Here is a 21,532-nt window from a genome sequence, read left to right as displayed (position 1 = left end):
CATGAAACCTAAGTACTAACTGTGAATCAACTAAGAAACTACAGCATAAATATTTTAACAGTCTTCATTATACTTAGCTGTGTTCAAAAAATCATAGTTAAAAATATAGGACTACTCTGTTACATGTACATATACTGGATTACAATGTATTTCTTATTGTGGGGTCACAATAAATATAGTCAGTGACTTTAAAAAAATATTAAAAACTTAGCCATTTTAGGAAGATTCTCAAAGGACACATTTACAAAACTGGTAACAAAGTAAAACTGTCAAAAACATCCCTTGTGTGCAAAGCATGTTTTTAATGCAGACTTGAGTGGGGGACAAAAATTAGGAGATTTATCACCTGCATACTCAATGAACTTTGACAATAAATTATAGGTCAGCACAAAAGGAGTTAACTGCACAGTTGCCATACCCAAGAAAATGCCTTCTTTAGATTAGCGGGAGTCTTCCATTGGGGGAAATAACAAAGGCTTGAAGGGAGCACACAAGGCTGTTTCACTTTAAAAAGTTAAAATAACCTGGGACAGCAACAATTTTCAATCATTAACAATAAATTAATACAAGTTTAATTTCTAAGGTAGTACCAATTTATGCTTAGCTACAAGATGGCAAATCAGTTTTATCTCCTTTGACAATTCCATTAGAAGGATAGTAGGTATCTAATGCTGTTTCAAAAATTCTCATGAAAGCCCGGCGGGAAAGACTGCCTCCATCATTTAGCTGCACTTCCTATGAGCCTAATGAGACTGTTTCTTTTAAATATAGCCAAATTCATTCATCAAATACCCACCAAGAGCCTACCATGGGTCAGACTCTATGCTGAGGATAGAAATATAAAGATTATAAAGATAAGAGTTAGATGAGACACTATGTTAATTATCAGATAATACTGTCTACTTAATAAGTTTAATCAATATTCAATATTCCCATTACTTTAATAGAAATAATTTTTTTTTAGCTAAAAAAAATTTGATGAGTTCATCTCTGGAACTTATCTGAGCACACCTAAATGTTCCCAAAAAAGACATCACTGCCATCTGCTGTCAATTCTGAATTTTAGGCACAAAGCCATGTAGTTTCTCAACTTCCCATGTCTAATAAACTTTTTGGCAAAGTTTTATCATCAAAGTTTTTTTTCTTACCCTATCAACATAAATTTAAAAACTCCTGCAGCTCCTAGATACCTATCTGCCCTCAACACAGAGAGAGAGTCCAGCTTTGGGGCAAACACGTCGAGTTGTGACAAGTCAGCAAGAGGTAAGATAGATAACTGATGGTGACCTCCTAGTACACCAAGCCAAAATATGAAGTTTAAGGGTCACCACACCTCCGATACTGGTTTTAATGAACCTTCATAGCATCTAAGAATCCAGGACCTGGAGTTCATTCACGCGATGAGATCTCCACCTCTGTTCTGGAGTTCCCTACAGAGTACTTTCTCAACAGCCAGGAGGAAAAGTCAACAACTAACCCCACCCCACCCTGCCACTCCCGGACTTGGGCTCACGCAGCACATTCACCCCTTTCTTCCTATCCTATTTCAATCTACAGAGTATACACAGGCAAAGAGATTTAAGGACTTGGGAGCCCCCACCCCTCTAGAAGACCCGAGTGATAGAGGCTTAAAAGAATGCTTGAGTTTCCTAATTTCCTCAAGCAAAAGAAGGGCCTGGTGGTCCCCACTGAGGCTACTGCCTTTTCTGTATTCTTTAGAAAGCTGAAAAAGCAGGCTGTTCATGAAAGCAAAAACAGTACTTTTCAAGTAATTGCTAGTATGGCCAAGAGCTACTGGTTTCCATGCCAGTCTGCCTGCCACCCTAGAACACTGATTAGCCTACCCAATCACGCCCCAGCCTCCGCTCAACCACATCCAGTGCTGCCACAGTTCCCCAAGACAGTTACCTTCCTGTCTCCCTCCCTGAGGCCCTGAGACACTTCACAAAGACTCACCACAAACCAGATGTGAAGACCTGAAGGCTACAATAACTCAGAACCTTTCAGGTCCAGCTCTGGCACATATATGGCCCCTTCTGGAGATGGGTGCTGGTTTTACTTAGCTTTTCCCTATCGATGTTTCATTTGTTCTTCCTCAAGGACGGAGGAGGTAAGGAGATATGCAAACAGGAAAAAAGACTGAAAGCAACCTGGCCACAAGCAAGTTGTGGGGGGTGGGGGGGACTTAGTCTTTATACTGAAAAATGAAATAAACGTACAACAGATATTTAACTTGATTATAATATTTAAAACATTCTGCAAAATTTACTCTGCTGTACTCTTATGAGGCTTGTGTCTCCCATCTTATAAGAATTCTCCCCTGACTACAGCCATCACCAACTATAACACTCCATTCAATTAATACAAACGCCTTTGGCTCTCCACATCCCTTAGTGACACCTCATCTTTGCAGGCCTTTCTTATCTCCCTTATGAAACTGGAAGAGCTGGCTTCTCCACCAAGCACTGTTCACTTGTGAGGACCAACCTGGTCTACTCACTGTGCCCTGAGAATGCCGTGCATATTCTCACCCCTACACATTTGCTTATGCTGGCTTCCTCTTCTGAAAATATCTTTCCCTCTCTCTAACGCGCAAGCCTATTTCTAACTTTCAAGTCTTGGTAAAGTCCCACTTTCCCCATGAAGCCTCTTGTGATTACTCTAAACCATAGCCATAAATACTTTTATTTAGAGTTTGAGTTTGGAAACACTCATTTGACCAAGCTGTTCTATTTCAAGAACATAAATAACATATTAATAAACTATCAATTCTCTGTACTAACAAGTAAAAAATAAAATATTTTAAAATATCTTACTTTTTAAAGAATATCACATGTACCCAATTATTTTTAAGATTAAAAACTTATATTCAACTTCTATTCAGACTATATTAGTAATATTAAAAATTATTATAATACCTACTCTTTATTATGCACCAGATACTTTGCTAAATGCTTGTACACCACTGTCATTAGATTTCTCACAAAAACCTCTGAAGATAGAACTATTATTTTCCTATCAAGGGTAAGAGAACAGTGGCTCAGAAATTACCTGTTCAAGTGTTAGAAGAGGATTCAAATTCAGACTTATCTAGCTCCAAACCCTGTATTCTGTGTGGTACCAGCTGTAGCCTAGTGATATAGGCAGCCAGCCATGACACAGAATATCTCATAGATTACCTACAACTGGCGCGTGGGTATCTGACTCCAAATAGTAAAGTTGAGGCTCTGAGTTTTTAAATTTGCTAATAATTTTAGCCACACAAAAAACATTTAGGAATTACAGAATGCGTCATCATTCAATCTGGATGCAAATAACTTAAGAGCACAGACTGCACGGACCAACAACCTATGGTATATAATATTTTGATTGCAAAAAATCCAAAGTGATAGGGGAGAGAATATGGCCACATACACCAAGATATTGTAGGAAAAGAGGAGGCTTCCTTGCCCCCCATTCCCAACTACTGTTCTTGCCCAAGAGATTCCAGCAGCACAGGCAGCATAGCTCTGAGCATTCCCCCAAGTATGCCTGCTGGCTACTTTGCCAACGGGCTTGACCAAAACTGTTTCCACATATACAGTTATCATTTCTCTCTCTCTGACCTATATAGCAGAGAATAAATGAAGACTTGGCATGCCATTTCTGAAACACCTGCCAAACCACTATGTGGCTAGACTAACATAAAACATCCTCTAGGCATGCAAATGAATTAAACAGTTACTGAATTCCTACTGTTTACAAGGCAGTCAATAAATGCTTCCTAATGAAAGATTGTAAAATTTATCCAAGACAAGAACCATGGGATTGTTATTGTGTCAAAAAAGAAACAAAGTCTTCCACTTTCATCTAGGCCTTAGAGTAACTCAAATATAGCACCATCACCAAATGGTACTTAGTAATCGTACTACGTATACTAGAAGCCATATAACACTCCTGTCTGTGTGTGAGAAACAAAGGACAAACAGACAAATATATTTAAGTTAAGAATGTAAATAATTTATCAACATTACACACAAGCAGAACAGTTAGGACATATTATGGAGTGATGAGTATGAGAGAGAATTTCTTATTTAACTCACGATGGGAGACCTTAGAGACGGGATGGGAAGGGAAAGGAGAAAGAAGGTGAGGGTGAGGGTGGAAGCAGGGAAAAAAAGTTTTGTCTTTGAGAGAGGTAGATGGAAAGGCTATGATAGATAAGAATATATAAAAAGTAAAGCCAATAAGGAACTCTTTTAAAAAGCATGTTAGGCTCACATTGTGGTTCTAGTCTTAAGCCACATGAGAGCAGTAAAAAACGACAGAGCCTAGCCAAAATAACAATCCAACTTAGTCTCTTTAACGGTGGGGTCAGGAATTACCGGAAAGTTTCATGCCTATATAAAAAATGTTTTGTGATGCAGTAAACTCCTCTAAGGCAGACAACTTGAAGGAAGCAATTTGAATTAAAATACCTGAATCACATAGAACATTTAAGAAAAAAATACATCATTAAACACAAACACTAAAAGTATGGGTAGCAAAATTATATCTAGCAGAGGGCCCATTTAATTATTAGATTCAAACCATGTTATTTTCAATATGTTTGAAATATATGTTTATACATAGGGCTCCTCAATTTTGCTTTCTTTAGGACCTATTCTATTTCTTAGATTACTGTGTTATTCTACAAAGAAGTCCTCATTATTTGGTCTCTAATTTTTTTCAAATAAAGCATAAAGTTTAAATTGATCTAGAATCAGATTTGGGAAGTATGTTGCTGAACCCAGTTATCTGGTTCCAGGGTTGACAAGGATTTTATTCAATATCTTTCCATTTCAAAAACTCTCAATTTAATATATTTAACAGTATCTTTTTTCGAAAATCTAAGTGCACCATGGTTAAAAAGATCAGTGTCCTTGGCAGAGAGTACTAGTGTTATTCTACTCTGTTCAGCAACTTTTCACTTGAGTTCTATGACGTCATTGACACTGTTTCAAAGCCTAATATTCAGCATTCTTACCCTGAAAAATTAAGAAATACAAGTCACTAGGCAAAACAAACTTGAAAATTTCACACTACTACCTCCAAACCAATGACTGTCAGTGAAAAGCAAGCATGATAAAAGAAAAGCAAATCTGTGAAATCATGAAAGCTATTTTCTCGGCAATATCTGTCAAAGATCTCTAACTTGAAAATTATACATAGTCATTTTAAAAGAGAATGGTGATAATACTTCCATTCAATTTTAATACAATGAAAATAATGTAAAAATGTAAATTCAGAGTATGTTAAAGAAACTGAGCATTCTTAAATTTTAAATAGCTTACTCCTATTAATTAAGAATAAAAGGCTATAAATTCCATACCTCTCCAGCTGCTTCTGATGTTTCTCCTCCCTAGCCTGAGCCTTCATCTGTTGTACTTCAATGGTATCAGGCTTCCTTCTTCGCATGTACAGTTCATGGTTTCCCATACATAAGGCCAAAATCCGCTTATTGATTCTCAGACGAGGTGCATAAAAAACAAAATCCTAAACATGAAGTATTCTGAATTTAGTATCTTCCTGAAGGATAGTCTCTCTCACAATAATCTATAATAAATTTCAATATGTGGCAGGAATTCTAATGTCGTATTGCATATAGTTTAGAAATCATAAATTCTCATAACTCCAAGTGAGTATGCCATGCTGTCACATAAATGGTTCCTCACCTTTTCATTCCCTACCAGTTTTGTGGAGAGGCTAATAATCTTAACCCAATACATTAAATGTCATTTATTCTTTTTTCTTCTCCAAAGTAACCATGAGCATCTGTTCCCTTCACCTCAGAGGAAGAATTTCTGGTTGTTTCACCTTTTGCTGTTAATCTCAAAATTTGCCCTTTGTTCAGGGCTGTTAAGTTTTTTAACCTGGAAATGTTCTCCCTATCTTTTTGTCTTTTCAATAACTAAGAGAGTTAGAAAACTAGAGTATACTTGACACTAGAGGAACCAAAGAATCTATTTAAATATGAAGATTTCTTAAGTTTAAGGCTTTGAGTTATAAAAATACTAAGTTCATAATGCAAAACACTATAAACAGAGTTAATTAGAATAGGGCTACCTCTGATACATTTCTAGCCACCAACAAACAAGTTTTTTTTTAATTGCTTCTTGGGAATGGTGATTGTTTTCAACCACCTCCTAATAAATATTACCTACTCTGTAGGTGAATCTCAGTTAAAATAAAACTCTAATATGTTATAAAAAGATTAAAACCTTTCATTACTTCATGACTGGGAAAGTTAAACTATGGAACGAGAATGTTCCTCAGGAGCAACTCAATAAATGAACAATACCATTCTTCAAGTGCTATCACAGCAAAGTGGTAGAAATTTAGAGTTAATGCAAAAAACATAAAAATAATTTTACTTACAGGTGCCTTTTTGTCGATTGGCTTTATAACAAATTTTTTGTCATTAAATGAAATATTTCTGATTTCACTCCAGGGAAAACCAATTTTAGGTGTTAACCTTAAAAAAATGAAAGCATCCCTTTAATTAAAAGCATGAAACAGTAGACAAAATTCATAACAATTTTTGGGGGTGAATTTAACTGAATGACTAGTCTTAAAGACTTCCAGATTTTCAAAACGTACAAACTTACTCATAACATACTTTTGACATTATCTTTTAAGGCGAAATTTGATCAATTAAATCACATAAAACAGAGAGTAACTATCCAAAGATTTCATAAAATGTGTCACAAACCTTGAAAGCACTATACTTATTTTCCTAAAATTACCTAGGGAAAAAAGTAACTAGAGTGTAGACCTGAGCCTCTTGGGGTTTGCACTAGGCTCTGTTTAGACTCAGGCTACTACAACTGTTAGTTTCAACATGTTTAAGAAGAGAGGGGGAAAAAAAAAAGCCTTTATAACTTTTCATGTGAATTATGGACATGTTACTAAATACAAAAAAATTTTATTTCCTTCCTGTGTTTAGTTTTAAAATGTGTGGATATCTGTGAATATACTAAAAACACTAAAATTTCAGCACACTTTAAAAGGATTAATTTTATGGTATGTGAATTAAATCTCAATAAAAACATTTTAAACACTCACAAATGTTTGGATAAATGGTAGAGCTGGAATTTCAATTCTAAGACTATACAGCAGTTGCCCCCTTTTACCACCCTACCCCCAAAGATTTAGGGAATCAGATCGAAACAAGTAATTTTTTCTGCTTTTCATATATTTTACCTTTTCAGACTACCCATCAAATGTGTCACTGTTGTCAAATAACAAGAGTGTGAAATGACTGTGACACCTATGCTGGCCAAAAGATATCTTTTGTCAGTCTTCTGATAATAAAGCATTAACTTCTACCTATTTACAGTCCTTTTAATTCCTAAGCAGATTAGGATCCGAAGCACAGTGAAGAATTTTTCCTACATAAAACATTCTTTATTCTATATGCATGTGTTTTACTGCCCTCTAATGGCCACTGAGATAAGTCAAAGTTACCTGTTAAAAAAGAGACTACTAAAACAGTATTTTTAAGGTAATACTACACTATGTTTATGTGTTACTTTAAAAAATTCTTAAGTAATTTCCTCATATAATTCTCACAACAATTCTGTGAGGTAAGCCTGGCAATTATATGAATTTCAGAGTTAATAATTTGAACAGGGTCACAGAGGTAATTAGTAGCAGAGCTAATAAGAGAGCCTAACTAAGCTTTTAAAGTTGTACTCTACTTTTTAAAAAAATTGTTTGGAAATATAAGTAATAGATAAATACATTCTTATTATAAAAAGAAACAGGTAAGACCAAAGTTTCCTTGGTCCACAATTCCCAATCCCCGTCCCTCCCATCCTGAGCTAATCCCCTCTCTTTCATAGTCCGCATCTTTATCTGTATCCACATCTATAATAGGTACTCTAATAGAATTCAATAATTTTTAAAATAAAGAAAAAGAAGATTTGGGCCACAAAAATTAGCCTTGAAGTCATTTTTGCTTTTCAAAAACTTCAAAATTTTCTTAATGATATAGCATTTTAACTTGCTTTGTAATATAAATGAAAAAATATATCAGAGTAAAATTAGTAAAATGCTCTCTTTTGCAGTCACTGTATAGGCTTACAAATGTGTATTTTATTAGATATCTGTAATAATGAAAGTAAAATTCTGGAGCCAACCCAGAATAAAGAGAAATGCCTTAGGAGAAGACGTTACTGGCACAGACTTGGATGCTTAAGTGATATGGTAAATAAATTAATGTATAAAGCAATTGTGGCTATCATTCCTGAAAAGTGCTATAAGAATCTGATATATTTTAGATTAATACAAAAACTAATACCTGGGCAATTTCAAAATAAAATTACACTGTTCACTATGCTTAACACAGGGATATTCTACTTTATTGATGGCCAAAAATATTCAAAACAATTCCTATTAAATATTCAAAAAAAGGTGTTATAAAATACAATAAATTATACATCTATTAATCACATCGTCTCATTGCTCCTGATTTCTTATATATGTTACTTTCAAATTCAACCTATATGCCAGGCATAACATTTAAAGAATTATTCTTCACCTACTGAGGAACAAATTTTAAATTACTAGATACAAACTCACAAGAGATCAAGAAGCACAGTTTTAAATAAAAGTGAACCATCCCATTTGATAAATACACTGAGAAGTAGAACTCTGAAACTGCAAGATGTTGAGAAGATGGAAATATGGTATCTGAAATCCTATGTGGCATTAACTAATCTTAAATTTGAAAAAAAGAAAAGTAGTAAAAGTAATCAAGCCAAAAAAGAACTTTTACAAACAGAATGTAAGATTAAAGCCACAGAGATCACTGATTAATGACTAGTTCACTATGCAACTAATTTACTTACTTGTCATCATGCTCATAAATATTCAGACCCAAAGCATCAACGCCTAGCCACAATTCAGTTCCCTTTTTGTTTTTTATTTCAAAATAGTTGACTCCATACATTTCTAGATCTTGTGCAATCTTCAAGTATTCCATCATAGAATCTTCTCTGTTGAAATAAAGCTTATTGTAATATATTTAAGGAAAAGTATCTAATACCAAACAAATTACAAAAATACTTTGGATTAAAATTTAATGCTTTATATTTATTCATATAAGTCAAACGACCTTTTGGAGATAATTTGATGTAATAATAAATGTTATGAAATAAAAATAATTTGAGGAAAAACACTAAGAAAATAGCCAAATACCTTAGCATTCCCCTATGTTCTTCATGCCAGTTCTGTATTCTTTCTTCCCACTGTTCTTTTGTCAGTTTGTGTTGTTCCAAAACTCTATAAGGAAAAAAAAATCTTTGAAAATGCCTCTATGATTCAAAATCAATATTCTTTTATAAGTCTCAAATCATTCAGTAGCTTGACTGTGGTGGTTGTCATGCAATATACACGTGCTAAAACTGCACAGAATAAAAACACACACAAATGACTGCATGTGAAACTGATGACATCTGAGTAAGGTTGGTGGATTGTATCAACATCAATGTCTTGGTTGTGATATTGTACTAAAGTTATGCAAGATGTTACCATTAGGGAAGGCGGTGACAAAGATATACAGGATCTATCATTGTTTACAATTTCATGTGAATACACAATTATCTCAAAGTTTCTAGGATCCTGAAATTATTTTAAATACGTTTTTATTTTTTTTTAAATAATTTTATTTATTTATTTATTTTCCCCCCAAAACCCCAGTAGATAGTTGTATGTCATAGCTGCACGTCCTGCTAGTTGCTGTATGTGGGACACGGCCTCAGCATGGCCGGAGAAAGTGAGTTGGTATGCGCCTGGGATCCGAACCCGGGCCGCCAGCAGCGGAGCGCGCGCACTTAACTGCTAAGCCATGGAGCCGGCCCTAAATACATGTTTTTAAAAGTTATTATACAGACAGCTTATGGGAATTCAAATGTTTCAAATGAATAAAATATTGGACAAAATGACTTTCTCAGGGCCAGCCCCGTGGCGTAGCAGTTAAGTCCAGTGTGCTCTGCTTCAATGGCCCAGTTCCGCAGGTTCGGATCCTGGGAATGGACCTACACCTCTCATCAGCCATGCTGTGGCGGCGACCCACATATTAAAAAAGAAAAAAAAATAGAGGCAGATTGGCACAGACGTTAGGTCAGTGCTAATCTTCCTCAATCAAAAAAAACAAAAGAGGAATACCGGCAATAGATGTTAGCTCAGGGAAAATCTTCCTCAGAAAAAAAAAAAAAATGACTTTCTCATTATTAACGGAAAAATTAGAGAAGAGGAGATTGAAAATCAGAATTCATAGGCCTTAATTCTTCTTTTATTTTATGTATTTACTTTGCTGCTAAATTTTGTTATTTTCTATAGGTAATACTTTATATAAAAATATACAAGTGAAAAGTCATACTTTTTTCACCACTCCACGCCCTCCAAAATTTTTTATTAGTTTCTTTTGTATCCTTCCAGTGTCCCTTATGCAAATATAAGCAAACACAAACAAATATTCTTATTTTCTACTACTATTTTAACACCAAATCAGCAAATTCAACATGCATATAATTTACTTGCTATACACTACAGATTATGTATTTCTATTCTCTTTGAGTCTATAATTATCCACCTTTCTTTATTGGTGAATCCTCAGATCCTACTTCACTGATAGCAAAAGCTGTAGTGTTAAAGTATTATTGCTTTACTATGTAAAAATTTTACATGAAACCTAGGGATTTCTTGGCAGTATAAAGGAATCTTAGGGTGGAATCTTCCCTTGGACAAGTTACTGACTGTTTAGAGTGGATTCCTTAATAGGGTCTCAGACCACTATCTTCTTACTACTCACTGCTCCTTTCTCTACGTATTCTCTTTTAAGCTCTTACTTTTTGGGAGAGGAGTTTTGTCTTCCTCCTTAGAGTACATAAGTTTCCACATTTTTCTTATCTTTATACTCTCTTGCTGTCTGGCCTCTGCGCTCACCAAAAGGAATACAATTAGCTTTGAGGGCATAATCAGCATAGCCAACTGGCTGGTATCACAATGTTAACTAAATCTGAAGGTATGGGTTAATTAAACTAAATGCCACTAAGATTTATGTTGTAGCTTTTATATTCTGCATTTCAAATCTCACTTGTTTGCATTTTGCATAATGTACTTGTAATATTAATCTGCATGACTGGTTTGCAGGTAGCCAAAGATTCCCACCTTCTTTTTCTTCTGTCCAGCACAAAGGAGTACTTCTTCACACCCAAGGATAATCTGTTCAACTTGGCTTCAAATCTGTCTACCTGGGCTTTTTTTTTTTTTTTTTTTAATTGATGTTTTAATGGTTTCTAACATTGTGAAATTTTGGGTTGTACATTTTTGTTTGTCCATCACCCCATATATGACTCCCTTCACCCCTTGTGCCCACCCCCTACCCCCACTGCCTGGGTAACCACAGTCCAGTTTTCTCTGTCCATGTGTTGGTTTATATTCCACATATGAGTGAGATCATACAGTGTTTGTCTTTCTCTTTCTGGCTTATTTCACTTAACATAATATGCTCCAGGCCCATCCATGTTGCTGCAAATGGGACGATTTTGTCTTTTTTTATGGCTGAGTAGTATTCCATTGTATATATATACCACATTTTCTTAATCCAATCGTCAGTCGAGGGACACTTAGGTTGCTTCCACTTCTTGGCTATGGTGAATAATGCTGCAATGAACATAGGGGTGCATAAGCCTCTTTGGATTGTTGATTTCAGGTGCATTGGATAGATTCCCAGTAGTGGGATGGCTGGATCATAGGGCATCTCTATTTTTAATTCTTTGAGGAATCTCCATACCGTTTTCCATAGAGGCTGCACCAATTTGCATTCCCACCAGCTGTGTATGAGGGTTCCTGTTTCTCCACATCCTCTCCAACATTTGTTGTTTTTTGTCTTGGTGATTATAGCCATTCTAACGGGCGTGAGGTGGTATCTTAGTGTTGTTTTGATTTGCATTTCCCTGATGATTAGTGATGTTGAGCATCTTTTCATGTGCCTATTGGCCATCTGTATATCTTCCTTGGAGAAGTGTCTGTTCATTTCCTCTGCCCATTTTTTGATCGGGTTGTTTGTTTTTTTGTTGTTCAATTGTGTGAGTTCTTTATATATTATGGAGATCAACCCCTTGTCAGATGTATGTTTTGCAAATATTCTCTCCCAGCTGGTTGGTTGTTTGTTCATCTTGATTCTGGTTTCATTTGTCTTATAAAAGCTCTTTAATCTGATAAAGTCCCACTTGTTTATTTTTTCTTTAGTTTCCCTAGTCTGGGTAGGCATGTCATCCGAAAAGATTCCTTTAAAACCAATGTCAAATAGTGTGTTGCCTATATTTTCTTCTATGAGTTTTATAGTTTCAGGTCTCACCTTCAGGTCTTTGATCCATTTTGAGTTAATTTTTGTGAATGGCGACAGCACATGGTCCACTTTCATTCTTTTGCATGTGGATGTCCAGTTTTCCCAACATCATTTATTGAAGAGACTTTCCTTTCTCCATTGCATGTTCTTAGCACCTTTGTTGAAAATTAGCTGTCCGTATATGTGTGGTTTTATTTCTGGGCTTTCAATTCTGTTCCATTGATCTGTGTGTCTGTTTTTGTACCAGTACCATGCTGTTTTGATTACTATTGCTTTGTAGTATGTTTTGAAGTCAGGAATTGTGATGCCTCCTGCTTTGTTCTTTTTCTTTAGGATTTCTTTAGCTATTCGGGGTCTTTTGTTGCCCCATATAAATTTTAGTATTCTTTTTTCTATTTCTGTGAAGAATGTCATTGGGATTCTGATTGGGATTGCATTGAATCTGTAGATTGCTTTAGGTAATATAGACATTTTAACTATGTTTATTCTTCCAATCCACGTGCATGGGATATCTTTCCATTTCTTTATGTCATCGTGGATTTCCCTCAATAATGTCTTGTAGTTCTCATTGTATAGGTCCTTCACCTCCTTGGTAAGATTTATTCCTAGGTATTTTATTCTTTTTGATGCAATTGTAAATGGTATTATCTTTTTGAGCTCTCTTTCTGTTAGTTCATTATTAGCATATAGAAATGCAACTGATTTTTGTAGATTGATTTTGTACCCTGCAACTTTGCTGTAGTTGTTGATTGTTTCTAACAGTTTTCCAACAGATTCTTTACCTGGGCTTTTAAATGACTTCTCTCTCCACTGTCTTAGGATCTTCACTCCATCATTTATGACATGGAACATATTTACTGTCCCCTGCCTAAATATATTATCATATATATTTGTTTGCGTTACAGAGGGCAAAGACCACATTCATGTTACTTACCACTATATGCCCAGTGCCAGCATTGAAGACGTACTCAAAAATTTGTAGAGTGAATAAATTAAATCAATTCTTTCCCATCTTTTAAAGAATAAGTCTATTAACCCATGCCTCCCTAATCCTAGTTTTTTTTCTTTTTCACAGCCAAACTTCTTTAGAGAACTATCTATATTCACTATCCTTCATTTCCATACCTCACATCCTCTGCCCCCAGTCCACCACAATCTGGCTTCAATCAAAAACACTCTACTGAAACTGCTCTTACTAAGATTAGTACCAATCTCATTGTTAAACCCAACAGATACATTAGCTCGCCTCATACTCGACTTCTCTGTACTATCTGACACTGCTGACCAGTCTCTCCTTGAAGCATTCTTTTACCTTGGCTTCCCATGACGTGCACTCCTCTGGTATTATTCTTGACTCACTGGCCATTTTTTCTCAATATACTTTACAGGAACCTCTTCCTCTGTACTCAAAAGCTAAGTTTCAACAAGGTCTCTCCTAGGCCTTTTCCTCATTCTACATGTACTTTCAGGTCCATCTCTTCCATCCTCATAGGTTCATTATCACCTATTTGCTGATCACTCCCAAAACTGTATCTATAGTTCAGACTGCTCTCAAGATCCGGACTCACATCTATAAATGAAGACTAGCAATCTCTCTTGGTTATACTATAGATATTTCAAACTCAGTAAGTTCAAAATTGAAATCTTCCTCCTCTGAAATGTATTCCTTCCCCCCGTATCTTGGCAAAAAGGTATTACCAACCACCCAGATGCCCAAGTCAGAAACCTGGCATGTAAAAATTTATATATATCTAGCTCTTTTTAAAGGAGAAAGATACCATCTGGTGAAGCTGATTATCCATATCAACAGACAGCTGAATTCTACTGTGAGGGAATAGATTGCTTACCTGGGTTTTTCAATACAAGAATTAAAAGCATCTATTAAAATCATCAAATTATTGTATCTGATTTATGGTCACCAAATAACCTTTTGATTATTAATTCCTCCTACCAGGTACTCACATAGTGAGAAAAGGTGTGCTATACATCATACATGGAATAAGTAAATCACCATGAAGGTATTTTCTCCATTCTAAACCAAAAAATTAGTATTCTGACTTTATAAGTAAGTCTCTTTTAAGCTTAGATAGCTTGAATTAGTCCTCTAGATACTATCAACTTGAAGAACGCTTGATTGTCTAGAACTTCAAAATTAAATACCAAATCTTGAAAAACAGATGCTATCTTCCCTTTTTAAATAGAGATTATAGCACACATGTAATTAAAATAAATTAAATTAATTGTGCTTATGTGTGATCCAGTGTTTAAAAGATTTTTTTTTAATCATATGGACAATTAAATGTAAGCAAATTATTTCATCTAGTGCTCAAACAGCAATGTGATCTAACACTGAAAGAACAACTATGTCATACTTGTTGAGATAAAACATGCCTAATTCTTTTATGAACAATTAAGAAATTTAAGGGTAATTTACCTTAACATAATATTACTTTATGTACTGATTTAAAACCTAATCCGCTATGCATTTTACTATATATACATTATACCTCAATTAAAAATAAAAATTAATCCTTATCTCAAATGGAATTCTACTGTGCCAGTAATCAATTACACTCAATTTAGTCCAAGAGAAAGAATTTTGGGTTGGAATAATAATTAGTCAAAACCAGACAAACATACAGACTAAAAGTATCTCATATTCCTGCTTCTTATGGTGATCAACATGCATTATTTTACCCTCTAAGATAACTATCATTGCACTAATATTAAAGGGCAGAACAGTGTAACATTTAATGATCAAATATTGAAGCTACTGTACTTAATGGTACCTTAAAAGCAGATATCAACAGAATACAATTTATCAGCTAAAAATAAATGTAATGCCTACCACCAAAGGAAATTAACAAAAGTGAACATGAAGTAGAATGTCTTTCTTCATATTTAGTACCTATGAAAAAGAAACTACATCTAAGAGTTTAAATATTATGAGGAAGTGGTGCAGAACTGAAATTTTAGGTTAATAATATACAGTTTTGCATTTAAATAGAAATTCTAAAATTCAAGAATTTGGACTAAGAACAGTAACAACTTCTCTCCAGGTTCTAAAAGAAAGATCTCCATGTACATTCTAGTATCAGGGACATGTGTGCTACTACAATTAAGAACTGAGATATCTAAAAGTAACATTTGATGTTGTAATTTCTAGATTTCCTAAATAATACTACCAACTAACATTTGTATCTCATTTTACAGTTAAAACTGTAAACCATACAGTTCATGACTGTAATCATAAACTGTAAGGTAAGCAGAGCAGAATTATTTTTCCCATTCTGCAGATTCAGATACCAAGGCTCAGAGATTTTAGGCTATGCACCTAAGGTCACATAACTACCAAAGGATAGAATTAGTACTCAAAATCTAGGTCTTCTAATGATTTTTTCCTATCTCATGCTACTTTAAAATAACGGTTATCAAGGCAGCAGTATACTGCCGATAAGAACAGAGCACTAGACTAGGAATCTGAAAACTGAGTTTAAAATGCCTTTCAAAAAGTTAGAAAGTTAATTTTAATTCTATGGAGGAAACATAGCCTGGCACTCATTATTCTCAAAAGCACCTATCTGCTTGTTTAAGAATTTTTACCAAGCAGCAACAGTCACATCCTCCCTCAAGCCTGAATTATCACTACCTCCATTTATTGCTTATCTTGTGGGAATGAGGAGAGAAGAGGCAGAAAGTTCAGGTAATTACAGAGTATATAAATCTATGTAGCTACTGGGTCATGATTTTTTTTTTTTTTGTGAGGAAGATCGGCCCTGAACTAACATCTGCCAATCCTCCTCTTTTTTCTCCTGAGGGAGACTGGCCCTGGGCTAACATCCATGCCCATCTTCCTCCACTTTACATGGGATGCCGCCACAGCATGGCCCGCCAAGCAGTGTATTGGTGCGCACCCGGGATCTAAACTGGCGAACCCTGGGCCGCCGCAGCGGAGTGCGCGCACTTAACTGCTTGCGCCACAGGGCCGGCCCCTGGGTCATGATTTTTAAAAGTATACTCTCTGATCCAGCTAGGAACTTAAAATCTAAAAAAAAAAAAAAATCTATTTACAAACTTCTGAAATATAATTTTCCAAAGGATATTAACATAAAAGCAAGTTTCACTTACCGTTGTGGTAGGAGTCTATCATTAGCCAGGTAGCCTGGTTTATGAATCTCTTTATTATAATCTCCATACTTGGCTTGGACAGCATAGGAAGCCAAAAGCACTGCGGTTTCTGGCGGGCAATATATCTCATCATTTAAGATAGATTCTTTAACTTGCAAGAAGAAAAGTCTCTGGGTTATTTCTTGAATTAATTCCTCAGAAACATCTTCAGGAAAGAATTTAGCTCTAAATTTGAACTGTAAAGGATTCTCTTTTTTAACATCTTGCTGTGTCACCTGGAATAGTAATTTCAAGTATAATCAACAAAAGTCTGAAGTTCACAATAACTGAACTTACTCACATCAAATTCTTTTTGGAAGAAATTCAGATGTGAAACGTAAGTAAGATTCTAAATCTATAAGTAAGATTCTAGTGTGTAAGACTCAAAACCTACAAAAAATACATGTGAGAAAAAAGATTCTATGCTCATGAATGTGATCTGTAACTCACAGATCCTATCTAATAACCACATGGAAACTTCTCTTGAGAAGCTTATCCCACAGATGTTTAAATCAAACTCAAAGTACTAAGTTACACCTGATAATATTTCCTGTGTGTTCAGTTTTCAGATAGGCCAAGTGAACATTTCTATTTTCTAAGACGATAAGTTGATGGTGCCTTACTGAATTAAAAGACATGATACCTTTAATGATTCACAGAGATAACTGCAAAAGAAGGCCTGAAATCAGTAGGACTCTGAGCTTTTCTGGCACAAATTCATGATTAGGATAACTTCAAAGTAACTTAATTATTAGCTAATGTTATCATACATATTTTACCTTTTTATTTAGTTTAAGCCACGTAGAATAACCTTTGCTGTCCACATACTGCAGCCCGAAAAACCAGACCTCACGCAAACCAACTGTTTTCACCACCTTAAAAAAAAAAAGTCAATTTCAGTTCAGCATTCACATTGTATCTAGATGGCACTACACTTCAAAAGAAGAACAAAACTACAGAGGTATGTTCCTTTGCTGTAGATAAGATCTTTCCTAAATTTAACATATTAATTAAAAGAACATTTCTGAAAACTTAAATTTAGGTTTTGTATATTAAATTTTGCAGTGTCCTTTCAATCCTATTTGCTGATCCACTTTTTTATACTTCCTTTCCTTCTCATCTCCCATCATGACCCCAACAGATAAGAAAGGTCTGGGAAATACATACAGAGCTGTCATAGTCTCCGTCCTAGTTCAATTTACCCCCACAGGTAGGCAAGGCAAACAGTTATCATCTTGGTGATAAGAGTCTCTGAGGACATTTACACGCCAGGCCCCAGGCTTTCCAGCTGGTGATTTCACCCCCACGCCAACTTTCCTTCACTTACCACCATACATTCTGTGTTCTTCCCTCACTGAGCAAGAAACCATCCTTGGACATGCCATGAATTTTACCCTTCTACAGCTTTACTCATGCTTTTTCCTCTACCTAGAATGTTTCTTCTGTAATTTTACCACCTGTTGAATAATATATTCCTCAAGGCCCAGCTCAACTAACATGTCTTCTGTGAATGAAGTTCTCCTATCATCTACATAAAATTAATAACTTGTTCCTTGATGTTCCCATAATAATCTATCTATACTGCTATTAGAACATTTACTGTCATAATTAACTGTATTATGAGTAGTGTGTTTATTTACCCTCCTTGACAGAGATTACTGCCTTACCTTAATATCCATTTTATTTCAAAGAATGATTATCCTGTGGTAGGCACTCAAAAGTGTTAGAGTAAATGAAGTGGTGAGCTAGAACCCATACCCAGGATTGCACTAACACTTAACAAAAGTATGTGTGGGGTTTTTTTTCCCCCTATATTTAAAATGAGGGAAACGAACCGGGGAGGTGAGAATTTATCAACATTTTAAAAGCTTCAGAGAAAGAGTCAACATTAGTTCTTAAGTGATAAACATTCTTCATTTACTTCTCTTGCTTTTTTTAAATCTAAAACATGCCAGGCTTTTGGTTTCAAGACAGCAAACCAAACCCTTCAGTTTACCTTCCCTCTCTTGAAAAACTTCACTGTAGTGACACACAAAAAAAATTAAAATAAGAAAAAACATTTAGCTGTGCTAGTAAAGGTTACCATCAAAAAAACAAAAGCCGAGAAATTTCTGGATGATATGGAACACAAAGACTCATACTGATGCAAAAGCAGATCAATGCCAAATAACCAAAATTTTAATGTAGACACAAGAGATCTCCGATAATTTAACTTTGGCAAAAGATAGACTGTCCCAACAGAGCCACAGAAAGCATTCCAGTTCAGAGTGGCATGACTAGAGAATTTACACAGGTCAAGAGCAACGGAGAGCAGTGTGTCAAAGAAGGTGGCCTCAGCTTTTGCCTCCAGGCTTTGTGTGACTCACAATGCTGGCTAAATCAAAGAGGGATTTGCCATGGTAGGCACAAGGGACAGTACCTTAACTTTATCACAACACCAGGAAGAACAAAAGAGCTCAGCTGTGAAATTCCTTAAGAGGCCCCATCTCCTCAGCAGCTCTTTCCCTACTTCTTTTGGAGCTGTTCTTGGAAACTTTCAATCACTTACTTTTATAAGTAAAAAAATGCTTGGGGACATAAAACTACAATATTTATATATTTACTTATAAATTATACACATGCTATCACACTAATCCATTATAAACCATATATTTAAAAAATAATTTGAAAGAGAAAAGACAAAAATATAAACAGACATTTTACCACTTTTTTCTTGCATCCTAACAGAGCATGTTGAGCACTCCTTGGGAGTATGAATACCCTCTACTTTAATCGCCCAGACAGAAGCCGGAAGAGGAGGCTAGCAAAGGAAGAGTCAGCAAGGAGCAAACCAAAGGACCTCAAGCACTCGAGTAGAGCCCCTACACCCGCAGCTGGCCTCACGCTAACATCATAATCAGAAGTGAGGCTGTGCTACAGGTGGACTCATGTAGCTATGCACCTCATTTGAGGACCCTTCCTCTAGCTCTGCTCCTGGCCTGACCCTGAACCTATCTACCTGCCAGCTCCAGGTAGGCATGAGTATCACCCCATATACTCACTACATCCAAGGTAAAGCCTGCTTTTAGATCCTCGAATTCAGGCTCAAGAGAAGTGTCAGGAAACAGAACAGTGACTATGAGAATTAATTGCTGGGGCTGGCCCCACGGCGTAGCGGTTAAGTGCGTGCACTCCGCTGCTGGCAGCCCAGGTTCAGATCCCAGGCGCGCACCGATGCACTGTTTGTCAGGCCATGCTGTGGCAGCGTCCCACATAAAGTGGAGGATGATGGGCATGGATGTTAGCTCAGGGCCACTCTTCTTCGGCAAAAAAAAGAGGACTGGCATGGATGTTAGCTCAGGGCTGATCTTGCTCACACACAAAAAAAGAATTAATTGCTGAGAGAACCCCTAACAAATAACAATACTCCTTAATCTAGACCTTCATTTACAATATGAAATATATATATGTTGTGTGTATGTATATATCAAACACTGTTCTATGTACCTTACATGGATTCTCATTTAATTCACACAACCACCTTCTGAGGAAGTAATGTTATCATCATCCCGACTGTACAAATAAGAAAAAATGAGGCAAAGAGACTAATTTGTCCAAAGTCAAACAGCTACAGCTGGGACTCTACTGCAGGCAGCGTGGCTCCAGAGCCCACACTTCTAAACTATTACACATTACTGCACTATAATAAATGAGGCTCCATTCTCCCTGGTATGCAAACTAAAGCAATTCTACTTAATAAAAAAACAAATACTTCTCGGTATCCAATACCAAAAAGGCCCGCTTGCTGATTAGTTTTTGACTACCACAAACATTTTGCTTACTATAAATAACATTTCAACTTGCTATGAAGTACAATAAATGCTAACTCCATTCACATTTTTATTCAAAAAAGATAAGTCTATATATTTACAAACAGGAGGCCATAGGGAATCAACAGAAGCGGATATTAGTTCACAAGGTAAAATATCTATAATGTAGGGTCATGTAGCTGCTTATGATTTTGCTTTAAAAATTTGCTCACTCACAAAAGAAAGCCTTTCATCTTCCAAAATGACCTTATCAGGGCTTTCAAGATCATTAATTACCTAATCAGGAGATTAAGTATACTACTTTGTCAAAAAAAGAAACAACTTTATTAATTTTTTTATTAATAAAATTTTATTTCATCATATTTTGGATCAGTATATGACAGAATGACAACTAATAAAACCAAGATACCTAATGGGTTATTTACTGCTGTAATGCCAGAAACTCTCTCTTCCATTTTCTAAGGTCAAGTTAGTCTGACCATAGACTATTGCGCTCCTGCTCATACATAAAAGTTCTCTGCCTCTAAGTCTCCTGCCATGCAGGATACATCACCTTTCTCCTCTTTGCAATCATCAGTTTGACCTCTGGGCACCAATCTCTTTCCTCCTTTTCTCCATAAAACTTGATTACTTACAACATTACATACAGCATCACCTGGGGAGCTTAAATTAAAAAATACTAATGGTTTAGAGCAGGCCCCAGACAATTAAATCAGAATCTCTGGAGGTGGTTTCCAAGCATTGCCTTTTTTTCCAAAGCTCCACAGGTGACTCAAATGTGCACTCAAGAGTGAGAAAAGAGATAAGATCAGTAGTCCAAGTTCCTTAACATGACATCCATGTTCTAACCCCAGGCTAGCATGTTATGAGCTTGTGACACCAAACTGCTGTCAGGTGCCTACTTTAGCCTATAACTCCCTGTGCCTTTGCTCCTGCCTTCTCCTCTGTCTAGGATCTCCACCCATTCCACCATATAGAATATCTCTGAATTCCTTTTAGTCCTCATTACAATGATTTGCATAGCAGATGTTAAATAAATACCTACTCATGATTATTTTGTTTGTTTTTTGAGGAAGACTGGCCCTGTACTAACATCTGTTGCCAATCTTCCTCTTTTCCTTTTTTCTCCCCAAAGCCCCAGTACATAGCTGTGTATCACAGTTGCAGAGTTGTAACTCTT

General features: G+C 35.8%; 1 protein-coding gene across 2 annotated transcripts in view; it reads right to left on the bottom strand.

Annotated features, from left to right (window-relative positions):
• The window catches only part of RDX (radixin), a 66,592-nt gene that overhangs the window by 19,563 nt on the left and 25,497 nt on the right, over nt 1–21,532 (bottom strand). The window contains exons 4-9 of one of the 2 annotated variants that reach the window (XM_058545263.1): nt 17,323–17,418; nt 16,505–16,779; nt 9,220–9,303; nt 8,871–9,017; nt 6,397–6,493; nt 5,351–5,514 (exon numbers count right to left, since the gene is read on the bottom strand). In XM_058545263.1, coding sequence (XP_058401246.1) covers nt 5,351–5,514; nt 6,397–6,493; nt 8,871–9,017; nt 9,220–9,303; nt 16,505–16,779; nt 17,323–17,418 — 863 coding nt within the window. The remainder of the gene's footprint in view (nt 1–5,350; nt 5,515–6,396; nt 6,494–8,870; nt 9,018–9,219; nt 9,304–16,504; nt 16,780–17,322; nt 17,419–21,532) is intronic. The other variant, XM_058545264.1, reaches the window with a different exon arrangement.

The sequence above is a fragment of the Diceros bicornis genome, chromosome 7 (genome assembly GCF_020826845.1).
Source record: "Diceros bicornis minor isolate mBicDic1 chromosome 7, mDicBic1.mat.cur, whole genome shotgun sequence".
NCBI lineage: Eukaryota > Metazoa > Chordata > Mammalia > Perissodactyla > Rhinocerotidae > Diceros > Diceros bicornis.
This window is presented reverse-complemented; position numbering and strand designations above follow the sequence as displayed.